The 19,862-nt window shown below is 35.4% G+C and overlaps 3 protein-coding genes, 2 long non-coding RNA genes and 1 pseudogene across 14 annotated transcripts; 3 read left to right on the forward strand and 3 right to left on the reverse strand.

Moving 5' to 3' along the window:
• Window positions 1-1,922: 1,922 nt before the first annotated feature.
• On the reverse strand, window positions 1,923-5,616 carry LOC123211060 (putative disease resistance protein At4g10780). The gene is given in 2 exon segments (XM_044629581.1): window positions 1,923-2,400; window positions 2,806-5,616. A coding segment is annotated over 1 exon segment (2,676 nt). The 5' UTR covers window positions 5,523-5,616; the 3' UTR covers window positions 1,923-2,400; window positions 2,806-2,846.
• Window positions 5,617-6,201: 585 nt separating this feature from the next.
• LOC123211059 lies at window positions 6,202-9,976 on the reverse strand (annotated as a pseudogene).
• Window positions 9,977-11,982: 2,006 nt separating this feature from the next.
• Window positions 11,983-13,309, forward strand: LOC123211178. The gene is made up of 2 exons (XR_006501358.1): window positions 11,983-12,258; window positions 12,847-13,309. It is a non-coding gene; the product is annotated as an uncharacterized LOC123211178 (long non-coding RNA).
• Window positions 13,310-13,437: 128 nt separating this feature from the next.
• On the reverse strand, window positions 13,438-14,597 carry LOC123211177. Its single transcript, XR_006501357.1, has 2 exons — window positions 14,444-14,597; window positions 13,438-13,699 (listed from the first exon to the last, which is right to left on the reverse strand). It is a non-coding gene; the product is annotated as an uncharacterized LOC123211177 (long non-coding RNA).
• On the forward strand, window positions 14,139-14,985 carry LOC123211176 (DNA-directed RNA polymerase subunit 10-like protein). The gene is made up of 4 exons (XM_044629730.1): window positions 14,139-14,283; window positions 14,351-14,409; window positions 14,512-14,606; window positions 14,726-14,985. The coding sequence occupies exons 1-4, from the start codon at window positions 14,248-14,250 to the stop codon at window positions 14,749-14,751; spliced, it is 216 nt and encodes a 71-aa protein (XP_044485665.1). The 5' UTR covers window positions 14,139-14,247; the 3' UTR covers window positions 14,752-14,985.
• Window positions 14,986-15,324: 339 nt separating this feature from the next.
• LOC123212312 (zinc finger BED domain-containing protein DAYSLEEPER-like) lies at window positions 15,325-19,766 on the forward strand. 10 transcript variants are annotated; one of them, XM_044631404.1, is made up of 2 exons: window positions 15,325-15,810; window positions 17,398-19,766. In XM_044631404.1, exon 2 carries the CDS (start codon window positions 17,420-17,422, stop codon window positions 19,571-19,573), a length of 2,154 nt encoding a protein of 717 aa, XP_044487339.1. In that variant the 5' UTR covers window positions 15,325-15,810; window positions 17,398-17,419; the 3' UTR covers window positions 19,574-19,766. The 10 variants fall into 10 exon arrangements, with proteins under 10 accessions (XP_044487339.1, XP_044487340.1, XP_044487341.1 ...); XM_044631405.1 differs by having other exon boundaries at window positions 15,325-15,805; XM_044631406.1 differs by having other exon boundaries at window positions 15,325-15,653.
• The last annotated feature ends 96 nt before the right edge of the window (window positions 19,767-19,862 follow it).

Below are 19,862 nucleotides of genomic sequence, written 5' to 3' on the forward strand. Positions count from 1 at the left end.
TAACAGTTTTATTATTATTTATAACTGATAATTTTAAAAGAAATTAGTTTATGAGGGGGTGTTTGAATTTTTAAATTATGATAGGTGTGTTTTTGAAATTAAGCTAAAACTTGGATGGAAAATAGTCCTTTCCCCTAATAAATAAATATAATTAAAATTAAAATTAATTAAATAAAATATATGAAATAGAACCATTCAAATAAAAAAAATTATTTACAAGTAAGTTGAAGCTTGATGGATCGGGTTTCATGGGTCAAAAAGCCATAAGTTAAGTTATTACGCATATTTTAGTTGTTAAAAAGATCATATTCCATCACCATGTGCCTTGCTAAGCAATCATGTGCAAATAAAAAATATTCTATCTTCCAAAGTTGATCTCTTCTCTAAGGAACGAATTTTCAATTTAGAATAAAGCATACTCAATCTTATAACAGCATATAAAATTTTACAAAATATTATATTCAATAAATCTCATATGCATTTCTTAGAGAACAATCTTTTATGTTTTTGGAGAATAATTTTGTTAAAGTTTTACTCATTCACCCAAGATTAATATTTGAATTTAGCAATTTGCATTAATACCCTAGCTCTTAAGTTTTCATGAAAGAGTTCATAAGTGTATATCAATCACATTTAAAAAATTTTAAGGTGTCTAAATATTTGACTCAATAAACTTAAAACTATAAAGTACAAGAACTTAATATTAATATGCAGTCTAACAATGTTATTATATAGTAATGACCCACCAACCACCCAAGTTTATTTATCACTTCAAAAGTTGCGGATAAATCCTAAATGGAGCATATTAAGAAAACCAAGCAAAATAAGAAAAAATAATGAACTGGAAATTATTGCCATTATTTTATGGGTATATGCTTTGTGTGTGCTTAATTTTAATGGTGTGAAGGAAATCCCTTCGAGGTACATCTTGTCACGATGGAAGGACTATAAACGTTTGTTTATTCCCAATCATGTATCGAATAATGGTGATGCCATTGATCATGTGCTATGGTTTAATCGGTTATATAAAAGTGTCTTGCAAGTTATGAAGGGGTGATTTCTCTGGACCATTACAAAGTTGCACTACAAGCTTTTGAAGAATCATTAAATAGGGTTCATGACGTAGAAGAAAAGCAAGAATAACTATGGATGCAAAGGTGTGAGATTTATTTTGTAAATATTATTCCTCTCTTTATCCCACTAGTTCGTTCTCTGCCTTTTGTTCAATTGAGGTTTTTAGTCTTTGTGCAGAATATCAAAATGTCATTCAATATCATACATAAAAAGAATATGGTTTAGAATTTACGCTGATCAAGTTTAGGTTTAGGAGCTTGGGTGAAAAAGAGCTAAATTACTAATTTATATGTGAGTACTACTATGTGCACAATTATAAATACAAACTTATATACAAACAATCATATATCACTATATATTAGATGTTGTTTTATCTCTTACTCATAATTTCTCAATTACACATAAATTTATCATCGTTTATACATAAATTTGTATTTATTATTTGTACATATAATTTTATTGTATATATGTTTGAGGAACACCCTTTCTAGTTTATTCTCAAACCCTCATTCAAAAGCCATCAGTACTATTATTCAGAGTGCGGCAAATAGCCTTTATTTCCCTAAATAAAAGAAGCGCATATAAGGTTTTGGTCATTGTTGTTTCAAAAGTCTAACGTCTTACATCTTCATATCAATTATTAGAAAGTCTATAGGCGTTTCCCATAGATCTCGTTTAAGATCTTTAAGAAGAAATCTTCCTATATTGGGAGGAAATTAAAGCTCTAGCCGATCAAAATGAGAGTGTTAAGTTGAATAATTTCATTTACAGTATTAAGTTGAGGATTGAATTAATAAAAGCATTGTGCTTTGGTGAAATTCGTTTCTATTTGGTTCTGTCACAGTGTGTGGTGTTTGGGAAAATTTCTTCTTGGAGTAATCAGGTTGCTGTCACAGTTCAAAATTAACAACCGAAAAAACAGGCCATGCTGCCCAAAATGTTAATTCTTAAACACGAGACTTACAACCAACTGATTCTAACGTATTTGCTTCTCGCATAGTAAAGCACGGGAGAATGCAGGCACAGAGGAAATGAAGAAAAGAGATAATCAAATAACACACAATCTTCTCATTACTGATGACTTCCAATCAGCCTCACAGAGACCCTATTTAAAGCAGACAGTGATCAGGCTACTGAGTTACCAAGCACATTGGTGGCATGATCTCTGACTGGCTTTTGCTCGTTCATTTTCCTCCGTATTTGTTGAAGATACCATTGCTTTGTCTGCTGAGGAACAACGACTCTGACATGGATTTTGCACGGTAGAGATGAGAAAGTAGTACTAGAATGTAAAAGGCAGTCACCATGATCTTTCGAATGTCCAACCTAAATCCACAGTGACAATTCCAAGATAAGTTGTCCAAAGCTCACAAGTTCCATAATGTCATGTAGAAGAGAAGAAAATCAGAACTCCCAAATGGAACTGGCCACAGCATAGAGAAGTACAAATTTATTATAAAAAATTAACCTATATTTAAATTTGATGATAATATCTGAATGGTCAGATTTTTTTATATACTGGTTAACTTCAGATTATATAAGAAATAGCAAACCTTTGAATCTTGATTACTGGAGAAAATTTTCCAAGTAACTAACCAGCTCCCTACACCAGCCATAAGCAATCCAAGAGTATGACACAACAAACAAAAGGGCTTTTTAAAGGCAAATTATAGATCAGAAAGAAACAAGAAACCAAAATATATAAAATGGAAGAAAATCAGCAGCACATACCAGAGATCATTTTTGAAACTGACTGCAAAATCAACACCCGTTTAGAGAGAGTGGAAACAAGGAAGAAAAGCATTTTGAGCAGCTTCACTCTCCCATTCAAGTTTTTTCCACCAGTCTTCCTCTCCACTAATATCGATTTTCTGTCCCTTTGCACTGTTGGAATCAAGTGGAAGCTTCCTAAGGTTTTGGCAGTCATATACACGAAATTGACTCAGATTTGGTAAGGGCAAGGCCTTCCAATAAATGCTCTTCAAATTTGGTAGATGGAATATCAATAAAAAGTGAAGTTTTGCAAAAAGGTTTAGATTTTCCATCAGTTCCGGGAATTCTTCACCTAATTTTCTATCGCTTATAATTTCTTCCAGCTTCTTACAAGCCACCACAAAAAGTTGATTGAGATTTGGCACAAAAACCAGCCATGTCAAGTCTCTTATTCTAGAGCAAGCAACTATTACAACCATGCTAAGACTGAAGAAATTGTAAGGTTCTCCTGTTTTTTGTCCTATCTTTAAATGATCCATCTTCAACTCTTCCAAATCTTTACAATTTTCAATTTCTAGTCTCTGAAGATGCTTGAGATCTGCTAAAGACAAAACATTGAGCATCTTAGAATCGTCAAGGTGTCGAAGCGTTAGACCATGAGTAGAATTCTGAAACTTGTTGGAGCTCAGAAATGTTTGGAGTGCATGACCACTCTTTAACGTGATACTCAGCACATTTAAAGATTCCAAACCAAGCAATTCCTCCACCAATTTTTCTCCACCACCAGACAAAACACTATCTTCTCCCAATTCTTTATCAGTACCGCAGCCAATCATTCTCAGTATATGTAATTCTGAAAAATGGGATATAAGTCGACTTGGGATTTCACAGAGCAGGTATGTATACTCCAGGTTTAAACATTTAAGCTTCACTAAGGCTTTTAACTCCACTGGTAACTTTATTATGTGGGATCTTGATAGATCAAGATGTTGCAGTGAAACCAAATTTGAAATCCCAGATGGTAATTGAAATGAAAAACGATTCTGTGATAGGTTTAAGACTTTGAGGGAAGGCATGAATTGAAAAAAGCTACTACTAATCATCCGTAGCTCATTGTAATTAAGAAACAAAGTCAAGAGACCAGGACATGTGGGTGTCACTGATAATTCCTCAATTTTGTTTCCCATCAAGGATATCCTCTTTAGCTCTTCCCATTCATTGACCTTCGGTGCTTTAGTTAATCCAACGCCGGCCTGAACTAAAAATTTCGGCTGCTCCTCTTTAATTTCATATGCTATCCACAAAGTCATGTCACGAATCACATCATGCATTTTTACAAAACGTTCTCCATCTTCCAATAAACTGGCACGAACAAGAACACCAATAATGTAGTGTCCATGGCTATGTACTTCACTAGGATAATTTCCATCCAAAATGTCCTCACAAAACTAATAATCAATCAATTCTGTTTTCATAATTCTAAAGTCCTCTGGAAATAAACTACAATATAAAAGACATGATCTGATTTTGTCACTAGGCAAACAATCATAACTAAACTTTAGAAGGGAATACACCTTTTCCTCCATACCTGAAAATTCAGAGGAGGCTCTCCTTAACACTTGAATTGAATATTTCCATTCTTCAGGTGTCTTTTTATAAGACATGGCTCTACCAATTGTAACGAGTGCAAGGGGTAGACCGCCACATTCTTTGGCTACAAGTTTAGCCAACTCCAAAATACCAGGATCACTATCAAGAGTTTCTCTCCCAACTTTTCCTTCAAACAATTCCCAAGCATCCTCTTCTCCTAAACATTGCACTGTAAACGTCCTGTTAGCTTCCATGAGGCCACAAACATCAAGAGAACGAGTAGTAAAGACTATTTTACATCCGACTTCTACGCTAGGAGGAGGGATACCCACTTTGATCAAATCAACCCTGTCCCATAGATCATCTAATAATACAACAAACTTCTTTCTGCGCAAAATCCTAAAAATGTCCGATGCTTTCTCATCGACACTTTTGTTCTTCCATGGCTTGATATCTATGCCTATCTTTTTCCCGATCGTTTCTTGAATTTTCTCAACTTGCAAATCGCTAGACACCACTACCCAAATCACAATGCCATAAATGTCACGACACTTATTGTAAATTTGGTTTAAGAGGGTAGTTTTTCCAACTCCCCCCATTCCATGAAGACCAATAATTCCCACTCTTTCTTCCTCAATACATCTCCAAACTTGTTCAAAAATTACTTGCAAACCCACTATTGTAGGTTCACAAGGCCTTTCCTCCGCCACTGATTCTAGGACATCCGCCGCCACCACTTGGAAATCTCCATCATCCTTTAAAGTAGCAACCAGTTTCAGCTTATTTGCCACTATCTTCCCAAACTCGAAGCTTGACTTGCAATTATTTGAACAGTAGCCTCCAAAACATAATTTCTCGATTTCTTGAGATCTAGTTTCTAGTAGTCCACCAACGTCATCTTCCACTTCTCGCACCCTAGAAAGCCAGCCTTGCTCTTGGTCGGTCCGTTTCTTTCCATTTATTTCCTCAAGATCAATCTTCCTCAATAAATCGTTCTTTGCTTCCTTCAGTTTCTGCAATTCAGTCTGCAAGGCATCAAGATTATCTTTGAGCTCACTTACGTATCGGACTTTTCTTAAAGTACACTCCAGACAGCGAGAGAGAATGGCGTCACAAGAGATTGAGACTGAGAAACAGTTACCCATCGACGATTTCAACGTAGAGAGGACAAGATACTGCAGATTATAGTAAGAAAGGGGAAACACCCCTTACTGTTAGTAATGTTATAATGCAATAAAAGCTGCCATGTTGGAAAACTTTCAAGTCCATTTAATCGTGTCGAGCTGGAGTTGGATCGGCGTTTCGCACAATCTCACGGGTTCAACCCGATTGGACAACAGGTTCAATAAAAAATATTAATAAATAAATAAATTAAAATTAATTAAATAAAATATATGAAATAGCACCATTCAAAAACAAAATGTTTAAAAAATATTATACGTTAAAACAGTATTTAAAAGTAGAATCGAAATTCAGAAGTGGAATCTACAAACCAAATTTATTACACACTCATTTATCATATAAATTTGTCAAATGACAATTTCTCTCCCGAGTTTAATGCAAGCCCAACTCTTTATTAGTTAATTATTAAAAATTTAAATACTTATTTATTTATTAAAATTTATTATTATTATCAAAAATAAAATTATTATTTAAAATGAGAGTGTTAAGTTGAATAATTTCATGAACAGTATTAAGTTGAGGATAGAATTAATAAAAGCATTGTGCATTTGGTGAAATTCGTTTCTATTTGGTTCTGTCACAGTGTGTGGTGTTTGGGAAAATTTCTTCTTGAAGTAATCAGGTTGCTGTCACAGTTCAAAATTAACAACCGAAAAAACAGGCCATGCTGCCCAAAATGTTAATTCTTAAACACAAGACTTACAACCAACTGATTCTAACGTATTTGCTTCTCGCATGGTAAAGCACAGGAGAATGCAGGCACAGAGGAAATGAAGAAAAGAGATAATCAAATAACACACAATCTTCTCATTACTGATGACTTCCAATCAGCCTCACAGAAACCCTATTTAAAGCAGACAGTGGTCAGGCTACTGAGTTACCAAGCACATTGGTGGCATGATCTCTGACTGGCTTTTGCTCGTTCATTTTCCTCCGTGTTTGTTGAAGATACCATTGCTTTGTCTGCTGAGGAACGACAACTCTGACATGGATTTTGCACGGTTGAGATGAGAAAGTAGTACTAGAATGTAAAAGGCAGTCACCATGATCTTTCGAATGTCCAACCTAAATCCACAGTGACAATTCCAAGATAAGTTGTCCAAAGCTCACAAGTTCCATAATGTCATGTAGAAGAGAAGAAAATCAGAACTCCCAAATGGAACAGGCCACAGCATAGTAAAGTGCAAATTTATTATAAAAAATTAACCTATATTTAAATTTGATGATAATATCTGAATGGTCAGATTTTTTTATATACTGGTTAACTTCAGATTATAAAAGAAATAGCAAACCTTTGAATCTTGATTACTGGAGAAAATTTTCCAAGTAACTAACCAGCTCCCTACACCAGCCATAAGCAATCCAAGAGTATGACACAACAAACAAAAGGGCTTTTTAAAGGCAAATTATAGATCAGAAAGAAACAAGAAACCAAAATATATAAAATGGAAGAAAATCAGCAGCACATACCAGAGATCATTTTTGAAACTGACTGCAAAATCAACACCCGTTTAGAGAGAGTGGAAACAAGGAAGAAAAGCATTTTGAGCAGCTTCACTCTCCCATTCAAGTTTTTTCCACCAGTCTTCCTCTCCACTAATATCGATTTTCTGTCCCTTTGCACTGTTGGAATCAAGTGGAAGCTTCCTAAGGTTTTGGCAGTCATATACACGAAATTGACTCAGATTTGGTAAGGGCAAGGCCTTCCAATAAATGCTCTTCAAATTTGGTAGATGGAATATCAATAAAAAGTGAAGTTTTGCAAAAAGGTTTAGATTTTCCATCAGTTCCGGGAATTCTTCACCTAATTTTCTATCGCTTATAATTTCTTCCAGCTGATTACAACAAAGCACAAAAAGGTGCTTGAGATTTGGCACAAAAACCAGCCATGTCAAGTCTCTTATTCTAGAGCAACCAACTATTTCAACCACGCGAAGACTGAAGAAATTGTAAGGTTCTACTGTTTTTTGTCCTACCTTTAAATGCTCCATCTTCAACTCTTCCAAATCTTCACAATTTTCAATTTCTAGTCTCTGAAGATGCTTGAGATCTGCTAAAGACAAAACATTGAGCATCTTAGAATCGTCAAGGCGTCCAAGCGTTAGACCATGAGTAGAATTCTGAAACTTGTTGGAGCTCAGAAATGTTTGGAGTGCATGACCACTTCTTAAGGTGATACTCAGCACATTTAAAGATTCCAAACCAAGCAATTCCTCCACCAATTTTTCTCCACCACCAGACAATACACTATCTTCTCCCACTTCTTGATTAGAACCGCAGTAAGTCATTCTCAGTATATGTAATTCTGAAAAATGGGATATCAGTTGACCTGGAATTGTACGGAGCATGTATGTATACTGCAGGCTTAAACATTTAAGCTTTACTAAGGCTTTTAACTCCATTGGTAACTCTATTACTCCAGAACTTGATAGATCAAGATGTTGCAGTGAAACCAAATTTGAAATCCCAGATGGCAATTGTTTTAAAGAATGATTATTTGATAGGTTTAAGACTTTGAGGGAAGGCATGAATTGAAAAAAGCTACCACTAATCATCCGTAGCTCATTGTTATTAAGAAACAAAGTCAAGAGATCAGGACATGTGGGTGTCAATGATAATTCCTCAATTTTGTTTTCCACCAAGGATATCCTCTTTAGCTCTTCCCATTCATTGACCTTCGGCGCTTTAGTTAATCCAACACCCACCTGAACTAAAAATTTCTGCTGCTCCTCCTTAATTTCACATGCTATCCACAAAGCCATGTCACGGATCACATCATGCATTTTTACAAAATAATCTTTGCTCTTTTCTATTTCTTCCAAAAAACCGGCACGAACAAGAACACCAATAATGCCGTACCCATGGCTCTGTACTTCACTTGGATCATATATATCCAAAAAGTTCTCACAAAACCAATAATCAATCAATTCTGTTTTCATAATTCTAAAGTCCTCTGGAAATAAACTACAATATAAAAGACATGATCTGATTGTGTCATTAGGCAAACAATCATAACTAAACTTCAGAAGGGGATACACCTCTTTCTCCATACCTGGAAATTTAGACGAAGCTCTCCTTAACACTTGAATCGCATATTTCCATTCTTCAGGTGTCTTTTTGTAAGACATGGCTCTACCAATTGTAATGAGTGCAAGGGGTAGGCCGCCACATTCTTTGGCTACAAGTTTAGCCAACTCCAAAATACCAGGATCACTATCAAGAGTTTCTCTCCCAACTTTTTCTTCAAACAATTCCCAAGCTTCCTCTTCTCCTAAACATTTCACTTCAAACTTCCTCTTAGCTTCCATGAGGCCACAAACATCAAGAAGACGAGTAGTAAAGACTATTTTACATCCAACTTCTACGCTAGGAAGAGGGATACCCACCTTGATCAAATCAACCCTGTCCCATAGATCATCTAATAATACAACAAACTTCTTTTTGCGCAAAATCTTAAAAATGTCCGATGCTTTCTCATCAACACTTCTGTTCTTCCACGACTCTCCATCTAAGCCTATCTTTTTCCCAATCCTTTCTTGAATCTTCTCAACTTGCAAATCTCTAGACACCACTACCCAAATCACAATTTCATAAATGTCACGACACTTATTGTTAATTTGGGTTAAGAGGGTAGTTTTTCCAACTCCCCCCATTCCATGGAGACCAATAATTCCCACTCTTTCTTCCTCAATACATCTCCAAACTTGATCAAAAATTACTTGCAAACCCACTATTATAGGTTGACCAGGCCTTTCCTCCGCCACTGATTCTAGGACATTCGCCGCCACCACTTGGAAATCTCCATCATCCTTTAAAGTAGCAACCAGTTTCAGCTTATTTGCCACTATCTTCCCAAACTCGAAGCTTGACTTGCAATTATTTGAACAGTAGCCTCCAAAACATAGTTTCTCCATTTCTTGAGATCTAGTTTCTAGTAGTCCACCAACGTCAGCTTCCACATCTCGCACCCTAGAAAGCCAGCCTTGCACTTGGTCAGTCTGTTTCTTTCCATTTATTTCCTCAAGATCAATCCTCCTCAATAAATCGTTCTTTGCTTCCTGCAGTTTCTGCAATTCAGTCTGCAAGGCATCAAGATTATCTTCGAGCTCACTTATATATGCGAAACAGCCCAGACAGCGAGAAAAATGGCGTCGCCGCCAGAGATTGAGACTGAGAAAATGTTACCCATTGACGATTTCAACGTGGAGAGGACATGAAATTGCAGATTATAGTAGGAAAAAATAAACACCCCTCACTGTTAGTAATGTTGTGATAAAAGCTGTCTTGTTGGAAAACTTACCAGTCCATTTAATCCTTTTGACCTGCAATTGGATCGGCGTTTCGCACCAACTCACGGGTTCAACCCTATTGGATAATCGGTTCAATAAACAATATTAATAAATAAATACATATGAAATAGCACCATTCAAATACAAAATGTTTAAAAAATATTGTAAGTTAAAACATTATATCAAAGTAGAATCGAAATTCTGAAGTGGAATCCAGAAACCAAATTTATTAGCCATTCGCTTATAACATAATTTTTGAATAACCAAAATCAATTTTTATTTTACAGAACTAGATATTCGAGACCCTAAAAAATCTAATAAATTTTGTTGAGTGTATGGGATTTGACAGGGTCCCTATATGTCGAAGTGGAAGACCATCAACATGCCAAATTAAGAGGGCGTCTTAATTATTTTCAATATTGAGATGGTACCATTGTTACTTTTCTTTTTAAATTTTAATTTCACTATTACTATCATTTTACATTATTTATGTATAACCAATTCTTTTATAAAATTGATCAACATGTTGTAAATGAGATTTTGGTTAGTGGTTTCAACTTTCAACTTTTGATGGAGTTCATGGGCTACTTTTCTCAGGGTAGCACTGGAATTGGCATTCCCTTAATACACAGTTGGCCGAGATTACACATAATCACATTATTTCCATATTTTGCATTGTTTCAACATATTGAACCAAAACTTCAAGCCTAAACATTTTTTACATAAAAAGTCTGCTACACATGTACACAGCCTCACATAAGTTGAAAAATATAACAGAATAATTTGCATGCTGTTCCTTTCGCATTATCCGTTGAGTTGTATGCAGCATCAGCTGAGGAGGTGTCCATATCATTCAAACCCGACTCCTCATCCTGCTCCCATGACCTCTCATATTCCTCAACTGGCAAAAAAATTACATAATGAACAACATTAACTTCTGCAAATTGTATGCCAATACTACTCTTGACAGCTTAAGACTTATAATCTCAACTACAGTTTTGTCCCTCCCAAGAAAGAGCTCTAATTATGATCAAATAATTGCCACATCTACCAAATAGTATTCCATTATCCCTTCTTCCTAGGCAAATCTGATGGTTGTTTACAGTATGGCAATTGTTATTTATTACAATGGCTCAAAAAAACTTAACTTTATGCTCACTGACAGCATGAATCTCTATGGAAGTTTGAGTCATACCTTGTTCAACCTTGCCTTGAAATCTTGCCACTTGGTTTTTTCATTTTTATCAAGGCTGTCTCCAAAAGTGAATCCATGCACTCTCTCAAGGCCTCCATATGCATATCATTTTATGTCTAGATATCCATCTTCAGAAATGAATAACAAGAAAAAAAAAAAATGTGAAGCCATACTCACTTTCACTAATTTTCGTAATCAAACCTTCAACAGTTGTAACAGCTCCACCAAGAGTGCCACTGGCCAGCTCCAAATCGAACTCAGGAACTTTAACACTAGCAGTATCTGACTGATGCATCTCAAAAGAATTTTTGTTGGTAAAGTTTAAAAAATAGGAGTCAACAATAATGTTTTCTCATCTCAAGTCAATTTTATTAAACAGATCTAATAGCAGAAATGCCAAATAAAAAAAATTAAAAGAATTACTATCAATTAATTACCAAACTCAATTCATTAAGCTGCTTCATCAGATGATAATGAAAGCAAGATTCAAATACCATAATAAGATAATCAAAGCAGCTCTTTTTGCTGTGACATGAATCTTTCCTATTGCCACCAAGGCATTGATATTTCAAAAAGTATGTGTACATAATAATGCATATACATGATGTGCAACATGTTGGATGTAAGGTAGAGAGCAAACATATAAGGATTGGGGACCATGCATGCAAGCATTATCACATGTAACCATGTGATGGCATGGGCTCTTTTTATACTGTTTCTCAATTTTCTAACTTATTTTTTGTTTTTTCAATCTATATTTCTATTAAATATCAAGAAAATTTTATCATTAATTCTCTTTACACCATACAATATACCCTACTAGAAATAATATAAAGAAAACTACTATGTGCGGTAGTTTTCTTTCTATTATTTCATCTTAATGGCATTTTATATAAATATGCTATTAGTGTGCTGTCCTTCAAACTCAAAATATAGGGAAGGATTTTCTTTCTTTCTCTCTGATTTTTCTCCATTGTATGTTCGGCCTAAAGATGAGTAAAATTATGGAGAGCTGGCTACACATATGGATACATGTTTAAGTCCTGTCATGCTTTTCCACAGCTTTCTTGAACTACTTACTCGTTTATCTTCGAGCTCTTGATTGATGCGGCGTCGAGAAGTTCAAGAAAGATGTGGGAAGATATGGCGAATGTCAAGGGCTTTCTTGTTCATTGCAGTACGCAATATTTCTCTTGAATAATGTCAGTTCAGCAGGTTTGGTTCAAAGGACACCGGCTTGTTGTACTGTTTTTATGTAAACATTCTAATTGTTTCTAGTTATAGTGTTGAGATTATCAGCCATAAAAATGCATAAATGTTAGATTACTCTCATAATTAACTCGTTTTCAAACTTCTCTGGAAGTAATTTCAGATTTTATATTAACCGATTCAAAGAATTAAGAAGTAACATCAGATTTTGTATAAATTCTGAATTCCAGGGCTTCTATAAGTTGAAATTATGTTTGTTGATTATGTAAGATGCATGCAAGTTGAAGTTGATGAGATATATTATCTGTACATTCTGAAAATGGAAATAGATCGGCAGACTGTTTGTTTCTGTGTTACAGAGAAGATTCCTTTACTTTTTTCACTCTCTCATTGTCATCCATCAGTTCTTTCTTTTGGTTTCTTGTTTCTTCTGCTTTTTATTCTGTAATAATTCAACTTCGGCTGTCATCTCTTTGAGTGTAAGAATAATGAATTATTTTCTCTGCTTATTCTGAAATCCTTCAGGACCCTCCACCAGACCATCTTTCAATCTATCTTTGAGCATGTTAGGACTAACGCTTATATCTCACGTAGGAAAAGAGAAAATAAAGAGAGGAGGGCAGTTGGCAGCAAACAGGAAGACAGAATGGCCTCAACTCTACTAACAAGTCAGCAACAGGAGAAAGGGATACGTGGCACAACATTAGAGGAAAAGAAGAAAAGATTAGTTGAAGGAATGGAGAAAAAGGGAGCAGGTGTGCGTGCAGGGGGCAGGAGAGAAAAAACAGGAACGTTGGGGGGAGAGTGCCAGCCTCTCAGAAGCTGAGCAAGAAGAATGTTGGCCTGCTGTGTTTTGTGTTTTTTGTGAATTCTGGGAAGCTAGTCCTACTGTATTCTGTGCTTGTGCAAATTCTGGAAATCGTGTTCCAGTTCTGTAAATTTTGTGATTAACAATTGTAACAGCTGGGAAATAGTCATTGTATTGATGAAAGATTGCTGTAATTAAATTGATGAATCAATTAATACAATACATATTTCCTGCTTAATTTACAGATGCATGTTTTGTTCTTGGCTGAAGATTACTTTGCTTTTGCATTGCCATCTGATTGGTGATTGAGTTGTTGAGTGAGGCTCTGCCTGGAGTTGATTTGGTTGTGAAGCACTGCCCAGGTACGCATCAGAGCATAACCGGAAATGCAAATATATATAATTTCGTTAGTTTCCACTGAAATTTTTAGCTGTCAAATATTGATTCCTGTGTGTTAAAATTTATTCTAAAGTCAATCAACTCCAATGAAATTTCTTGCATTATGATCTTGATGAGGACAATTTTCTTGTGGTGAAGTGAGGCCCCCATGCTACACCACCAACCGCCTTGGAGCTCCAGTTCTTTGCTTTTGTGCTGTGTTTGCTTGTGCAATATTTCTAAAAAGCCTCTTCCTGCAGCCTGCAGGCAAAGGATCCAATTATTGATCTCCTGTTCTAAAATAAGACAATAGAATCGCTTTCACATACTCAGCATTGAAAGCAAACAAAGGAAAATTATCTCATTTTAGAATTTTTACGGCTTTAGCCTTTTGTAATGTATATACAGTGCAGATATCGTGAAATTTTTACTGCGTAAATTTAAAAATTCAATTTAACCATTTGACTAATCCAACATTGCAAAGTTAAAGCCGTCAACAATTTAACCGAAAAAATCGAAAGGCAGGTTGAATATTCCTTACAAAAATAAAAATGGAGTGAAATATTTTTACTCTATATGAAATATCAACCATTTGACTAATTCAATATCGCAAGGTTAATTACAAAAATATTTTTCTTGTGGTAAAAAATGAAATTTAATGTAAATAGCCAAGTTACAATCCCTTTCAGATATTATTTTGTTCTCATGGCAAAGGGTACAAGTAGTCTATAGCCACCGTAGTTCAATTTAAAAGCCCAACAGAATCCTGGATTCTGACAGCCAAGACACAGAACAGAGAAGAAAGAAAGATGATAATTCCAGTTCGTTGCTTCACCTGTGGCAAGGTAAATTTCAATATCTCTTTGTTTGTTTGTATGTTAGTGTCTTTGTTTTGATTAATCTGTTTTTTAGGTTATCGGAAACAAATGGGACACATACCTTGATCTTCTACAGGCAGACTACAGTGAAGGGTGATTATTTAATAGAATAAAGGGGGCTCGTTACCTTTTTTGTCTTTCTCTTAGGCGAGCGGTTTGTGATTGGTTTTCGGGCTAACTTCTTGTTGTATGCAGAGATGCGCCTGATGCAATAGGTCTGGTTCGTTATTGCTGTAGGCGAATGCTGATGACTCATGTGGACATCATCGAGAAGCTTTTGACCTACAATGGTAACCCTTCCCTTCCTCTTTTTATCTGTGAATATATGGATAATGTATTTCAGTGATTTCAAAGCTGTGGGGTTTGATTTCTCTTGCCATTTTTGCACTGATTTTGGAAACTGTTGCAGCTATGGAGAGGTCTGATACCTGCTAAGCGAGGTGATCGATTGACAAGAATAAAAGCCAGTGCATGTTTCTGCGCCGACCTGTCGTCGGGACATCCTTGTTGAAAAGAATAAATGCACTGTTGCACAGCGGAATTGGCGTCAGCAATCAATGAAAATCCGGTGGTGGGTTGTGCTGATGGATGTTTGAGATAGTGTTTTTTCATGAAAGTATACTATTTGTATACGTATTTGGAATGAATATATCGTGACTCGTTATTTAATTTATTTATTTTTAATTAAAAATAAACTAATAAAAAAATTAAATATAAATACAAATAAGATACACTTAACTCTAAATACATATAAAAAAAAGGTTTAAATAACATCATTAACTATTAAACAACAAATTATAATTTTCATTATGAGTGTATAAGATTATTTAAACATACATATAATAACATTTTTTAAGGAGATTAACATAATAAATGTTAACATCATTATAGTTTGGTTAAAATACAAAAAACTCCATCAAAAACTCATTTTAACATTTTAAAAATTTATAGAAAATCCACCATTAAGAAAAAAAATTAATTTTCATATATATAATATTTTAACCAAGGTAAAGTAATGTCCATGAAATCAACCCATCATAACTCAAAAACCAAAACAATAAAAGGTCCAGATTCAATAATTACAGGTGGCTCCGCTCCCAACCACTCATCGGAACCGACCAGGAAAACCCATGACTCTTATATAAGGAATTGACATAAAAGTCCATGTCCACCTACGCATGAATTTACTATGGTATATATAGTCTCACATTTAGCTCTAAAAAAGGCCGGAAACAAGAGGAAAGCTCATAAATTGGTAGCCCTAGCCCTGGGTAAATTCTGGTCTGGTCCATTATGGTGGTTTTCTTCTGAGCTCTAAACCTTCAAGCTCAAGCCCAGTAACTCGTTCTACCTCCAATTTTCCCTTGTAACCAAAATTCAAAATTTTGATTTTTTTTTCAAATTCCCCACAAAAATTTAATTCCAAAACCCCAGATTAGCATTTTCGTAGCGTTTCTCGATCTTTCTCTCGTCCTGATTGTCAATAAAGGCGAGGTTCTCTGTCTCTATATGCGTTTTTGAGTTTTTGTTTGTTTTTCATTGTCAGTCTCTTGCTTTTTTTGTTTTTTGGATTTATTTTTAAGTTGTTTGATCTTAATACTTCTATGTTTGGTTTGAAATATTCTGTTTTCGGGTTAATTTCGAGCGTCTGAGTTGTTTTTAGATTTTATTTTGGCTTTTTGTTTCTTGGTTTGGTTCAAACTCTTGCTTGTTTGAATTGTCTGTTATAAAGTTCTTCACTTTATACTATTTTATGCTACTTTTGTTGTAGTGACACTCTCTGCATGTTTTGTAGGGTTTTATAAACTTAAGCTTTTTCTGTTTGAAGCTAGGTCACTGTAATACTTGAGTAATCTTATGTAAAATCTAAATTTATTATCAATAGCCGAGGTACAACTGTTTTCAGCTTTGATTCTTGTTCTTAAAGAACAGGTTACAATTATTATAAAGCAGGCCTACGGTGTATGTATGTTTAGAGGGGCTCTGTAGCACTTTTTGTAGATTGTTGATTATTGTTTACTGATTCACTAATAGTAGACTAAGTATATGATAGGCGTCTTTGTGTACATAATTGCCCAGGTTTTCGGGGTGGCTTGGTAAGTTCATCTAGTAGTTGAATTTAATTAGCTTGAAAGTGTTTTCTAGAATCTAGTTTAGAGCAATTAGCACCCAACTTCAGCTAGAAAAAATATTTTTTGGTTGAGGGGAGTGTCCATATGCAGGGGGCATTTTGTAGCTATACAAATCATTAGTTCATTATAGGTGATACAGGTCCTTGTCTTCCTAGTGGACCTAACCGCTAATTAATGTAGTTTTTGCTTCTATTACCATCCCTTTTAAAGTTTCTAGGATTTGTGCCTGCATTTGGTTGAGTTGTTCTCTAGCACTGACAGAACTGTTGCGAGGTGCACTTATTCCTGTGATTCTATCATTGTGTTGAAGTCTCTCAAGTGTCTTTTGAGGGATGATTATCATTGTAAAAATAGTATGTAATTTAAAAAGGCATAACTGATTCTCTAGAGTAATATCCCTTAAATTATATCTTCTCTTAAAGGTGTTTGGATGACATATATTGCGAATTTTGTCATGGGATTTTTAATTTGGTGGGTCTGATGCACGAAATTGAAATAGTGGTTTGACATGTTGTGTAGCTTTGCTCTTTTTAAAATTTCAAAAGAACTACTGAGCTGTTATTGTGCATATAACAATATGGAATATAATTTCACTTGAGAGCTTTATATGTTTTATTTTGGGATATGAATTATCGTGATAATGAATATGGCTATCTTCTTGATTTGAGATAATCATGTACTAAGAAATGCAGCCTTTCTCTTTGAACATTTAGAAAGTCTGACATCTATGAATAATGCTGCTAAGGATGTGAGTGGACTTTGAACCAGCTTGGCTGCTTCTTGCTTGAATAAATTTATAATATATATCTTTTGTAGCTGTGAAATTTGTTTGATACTGTATTGTTTTGTTATGTTTTTATTACTTTGTCTTCAAGCAGTTTTCAATTGTCCACTTTAATTTTTAATTGATATAATTAAGCTTTTAACATTGCAGTTTTCTTCATTACAGGATTATTCTTTCTTCTATTGAGATGGATTCGCCTATTGCAGCTGTGATGCCTACTCCTATTGATAACAGTGAACCGCCTGGTTTAGAAACACAGCCTAATAAGCGTAGCAGAAAGAAGTCTATTGTGTGGGATTACTTTACTGTAGAAACAGTAGGAGCCGGATGTACTAGGGCCTGCTGCAAGCAATGCAAGAAATCATTTGCTTACATTACCGGTTCAAAGCTAGCTGGAACCAGCCACCTAAAACGACATATTACCATGGGAATATGCCCAGTAAGCCGCCAGAAAAATCAGCAATCTCCAAATTCCAAACCAGGGAATGCTATTGATCCACCCAAAAGACGCTACAGATCAACTGCTGGATTTGCTAGCATCCCTTTCAATCAGGATCGCTGCAGCCATGAAATCGCTAAAATGATCATAATGAATGATTATCCTCCCCACATTGTTGAACATTCTGGTTTTGTTGATTTTGCTCATACTCTTCAACCCCAGTTTAATATGGCCAGCTTCAATACCATCCAAGGGGATTGTGTGGCAATGTACCTGAGAGAAAAGCAAAGCCTTTTGAATTTTATCAGTGAAATTCCTGGACGAGTGAACCTTACATTGGATTTGTGGACTTCAAATCAAACTATTGGCTATGCAGTCCTAACAGGGTACTTCATCGATGGTGATTGGAATTTGCATCGTCGGATTCTTAATGTTGTTATCATTCCTTATCCGGATTCAGATGTTGCCTTTAATCAAGCTCTTGCAACTTGCTTATCTGACTGGCATCTAGAAAGCAAGTTGCTGACCCTCGCACTTGATCACTCCTTTTCTTATGAAACCTTAAATCAACATCTCAAGAATCCACTTATGTTGAATGGTCGGTTATTAATAGGAAATTGCTATGCTTGTGTTATAAGTCGATTGGCACAAGATGCAATTGGAGCAACTGGGGCAGCTGTCAAGAAAATTCGTGATAGTGTAAAGTATGTGAAAACTTCAGATGCTCATGAAGAGAAGTTTCTTGAGCTGAAGGAACAACTTCGAGTGCCTAGCACAAAAGAACTCTTTATTGACAACCAAACTAAATGGAACACAACTTTCCATATGCTGCTGGCTGCTAATGAGCTAAAGCAAGTATTTTCTTGTTTAGAAACCTATGATCCAGATTACCAAATAGTCCCACCATCAATGGATGAGTGGAAGCAGGCAGAAATTCTTTGCATATACTTGAAGTACTTCTTTGATGCAGCTAACATCTTAACTTCTCCGACGTACCCAACTGCCAGTGCCTTCTACCATGAAGTGTCAAAAATTCAATTAGAGTTGATGCAAGCAGCCATGAGTGAAGACCCCTTTGTCAGCTATCTCACCAGACCTTTGAGAGAAAAGTTTGATGAATATTGGAGAGAATGCTTTCTTGTTTTGGCGATTGCTGTTGTTATTGACCCAAGGTTCAAAATGAATCTAATTGAGTGCAGCTTCTCCAGGATATATGGTGAGAATGCTGAGATGTGGATCAAGGTTGTCGAGGATGGCATTCATGACCTCTTTCATGAATATCTTGTTCAGGCATTTCCTCCAGATGCTTTTATGGAAGAAGGGAATGAGGTCATCCCAAAAACTGAAATTCATCAAGAACAAATTCCTCATGAAGACACCCTACTAGAAGAGATTCCTCAAGAAGGAATCTATCATGAAGGACAACCTCAAGAAGGGAACTACCAAGGACACTATCAAGAAGGGACCCATCAAGGTCTTGCTGAAGAATTACTGTCGCATGGTTCTCAAGAAATGCCTCTTATTACTATTGGAGATGGGCTATCAGATTTTGAAGCCTACATCTGTGAGTATGCAATAACTCAGCAATCAAAATCAGAATTAGATCAGTATCTTGAAGAATCAGTGTTGCCTCTTTCTCAGGAGTTTGATATTTTGGATTGGTGGAAACTAAACCAACTGAGGTATCCAACTCTTTCCAAGATGGCTTCTGATATTCTGTCAGTACCATTCTCTACAGTTTCTCCTGATTCTGTGTTTGACACTTCTAGCAAGAAGATGGATGACTACAGGACTTCGTTGCATCCAGTGACATTGGAGGCTCTCATTTGTGCTAAGGATTGGTACCAGTATGGATCATTATCATCTGAGTTCACTAATTCAACTGTGAAAATGGAATTATAGGGTTTAGGTTTTGTTTTTCTCTGGCAGGATATGATAGACGGTTTTACTCCCAAGGTTTTTAGGTGTTGGTTACAAGCAATTGTCAATAATTTTTTCCTTTTTCCTACTATTATCTTTGTTATTATGAGTATATTTACTTAACAAAATTGATTATGATTATGATAGATGGCACTCCACTTGATTATGCATTCTATGTTGTCTTGTACTTGACAAAATTGCTTGAGTTACACATGAATATATTTACTTAGGCACCACATCATTATTTTTCTTAGTTTGAGTAATGGGAGCA

This window comes from Mangifera indica, chromosome 3 (assembly GCF_011075055.1).
Source record: "Mangifera indica cultivar Alphonso chromosome 3, CATAS_Mindica_2.1, whole genome shotgun sequence".
Lineage (NCBI taxonomy): Eukaryota > Viridiplantae > Streptophyta > Magnoliopsida > Sapindales > Anacardiaceae > Mangifera > Mangifera indica.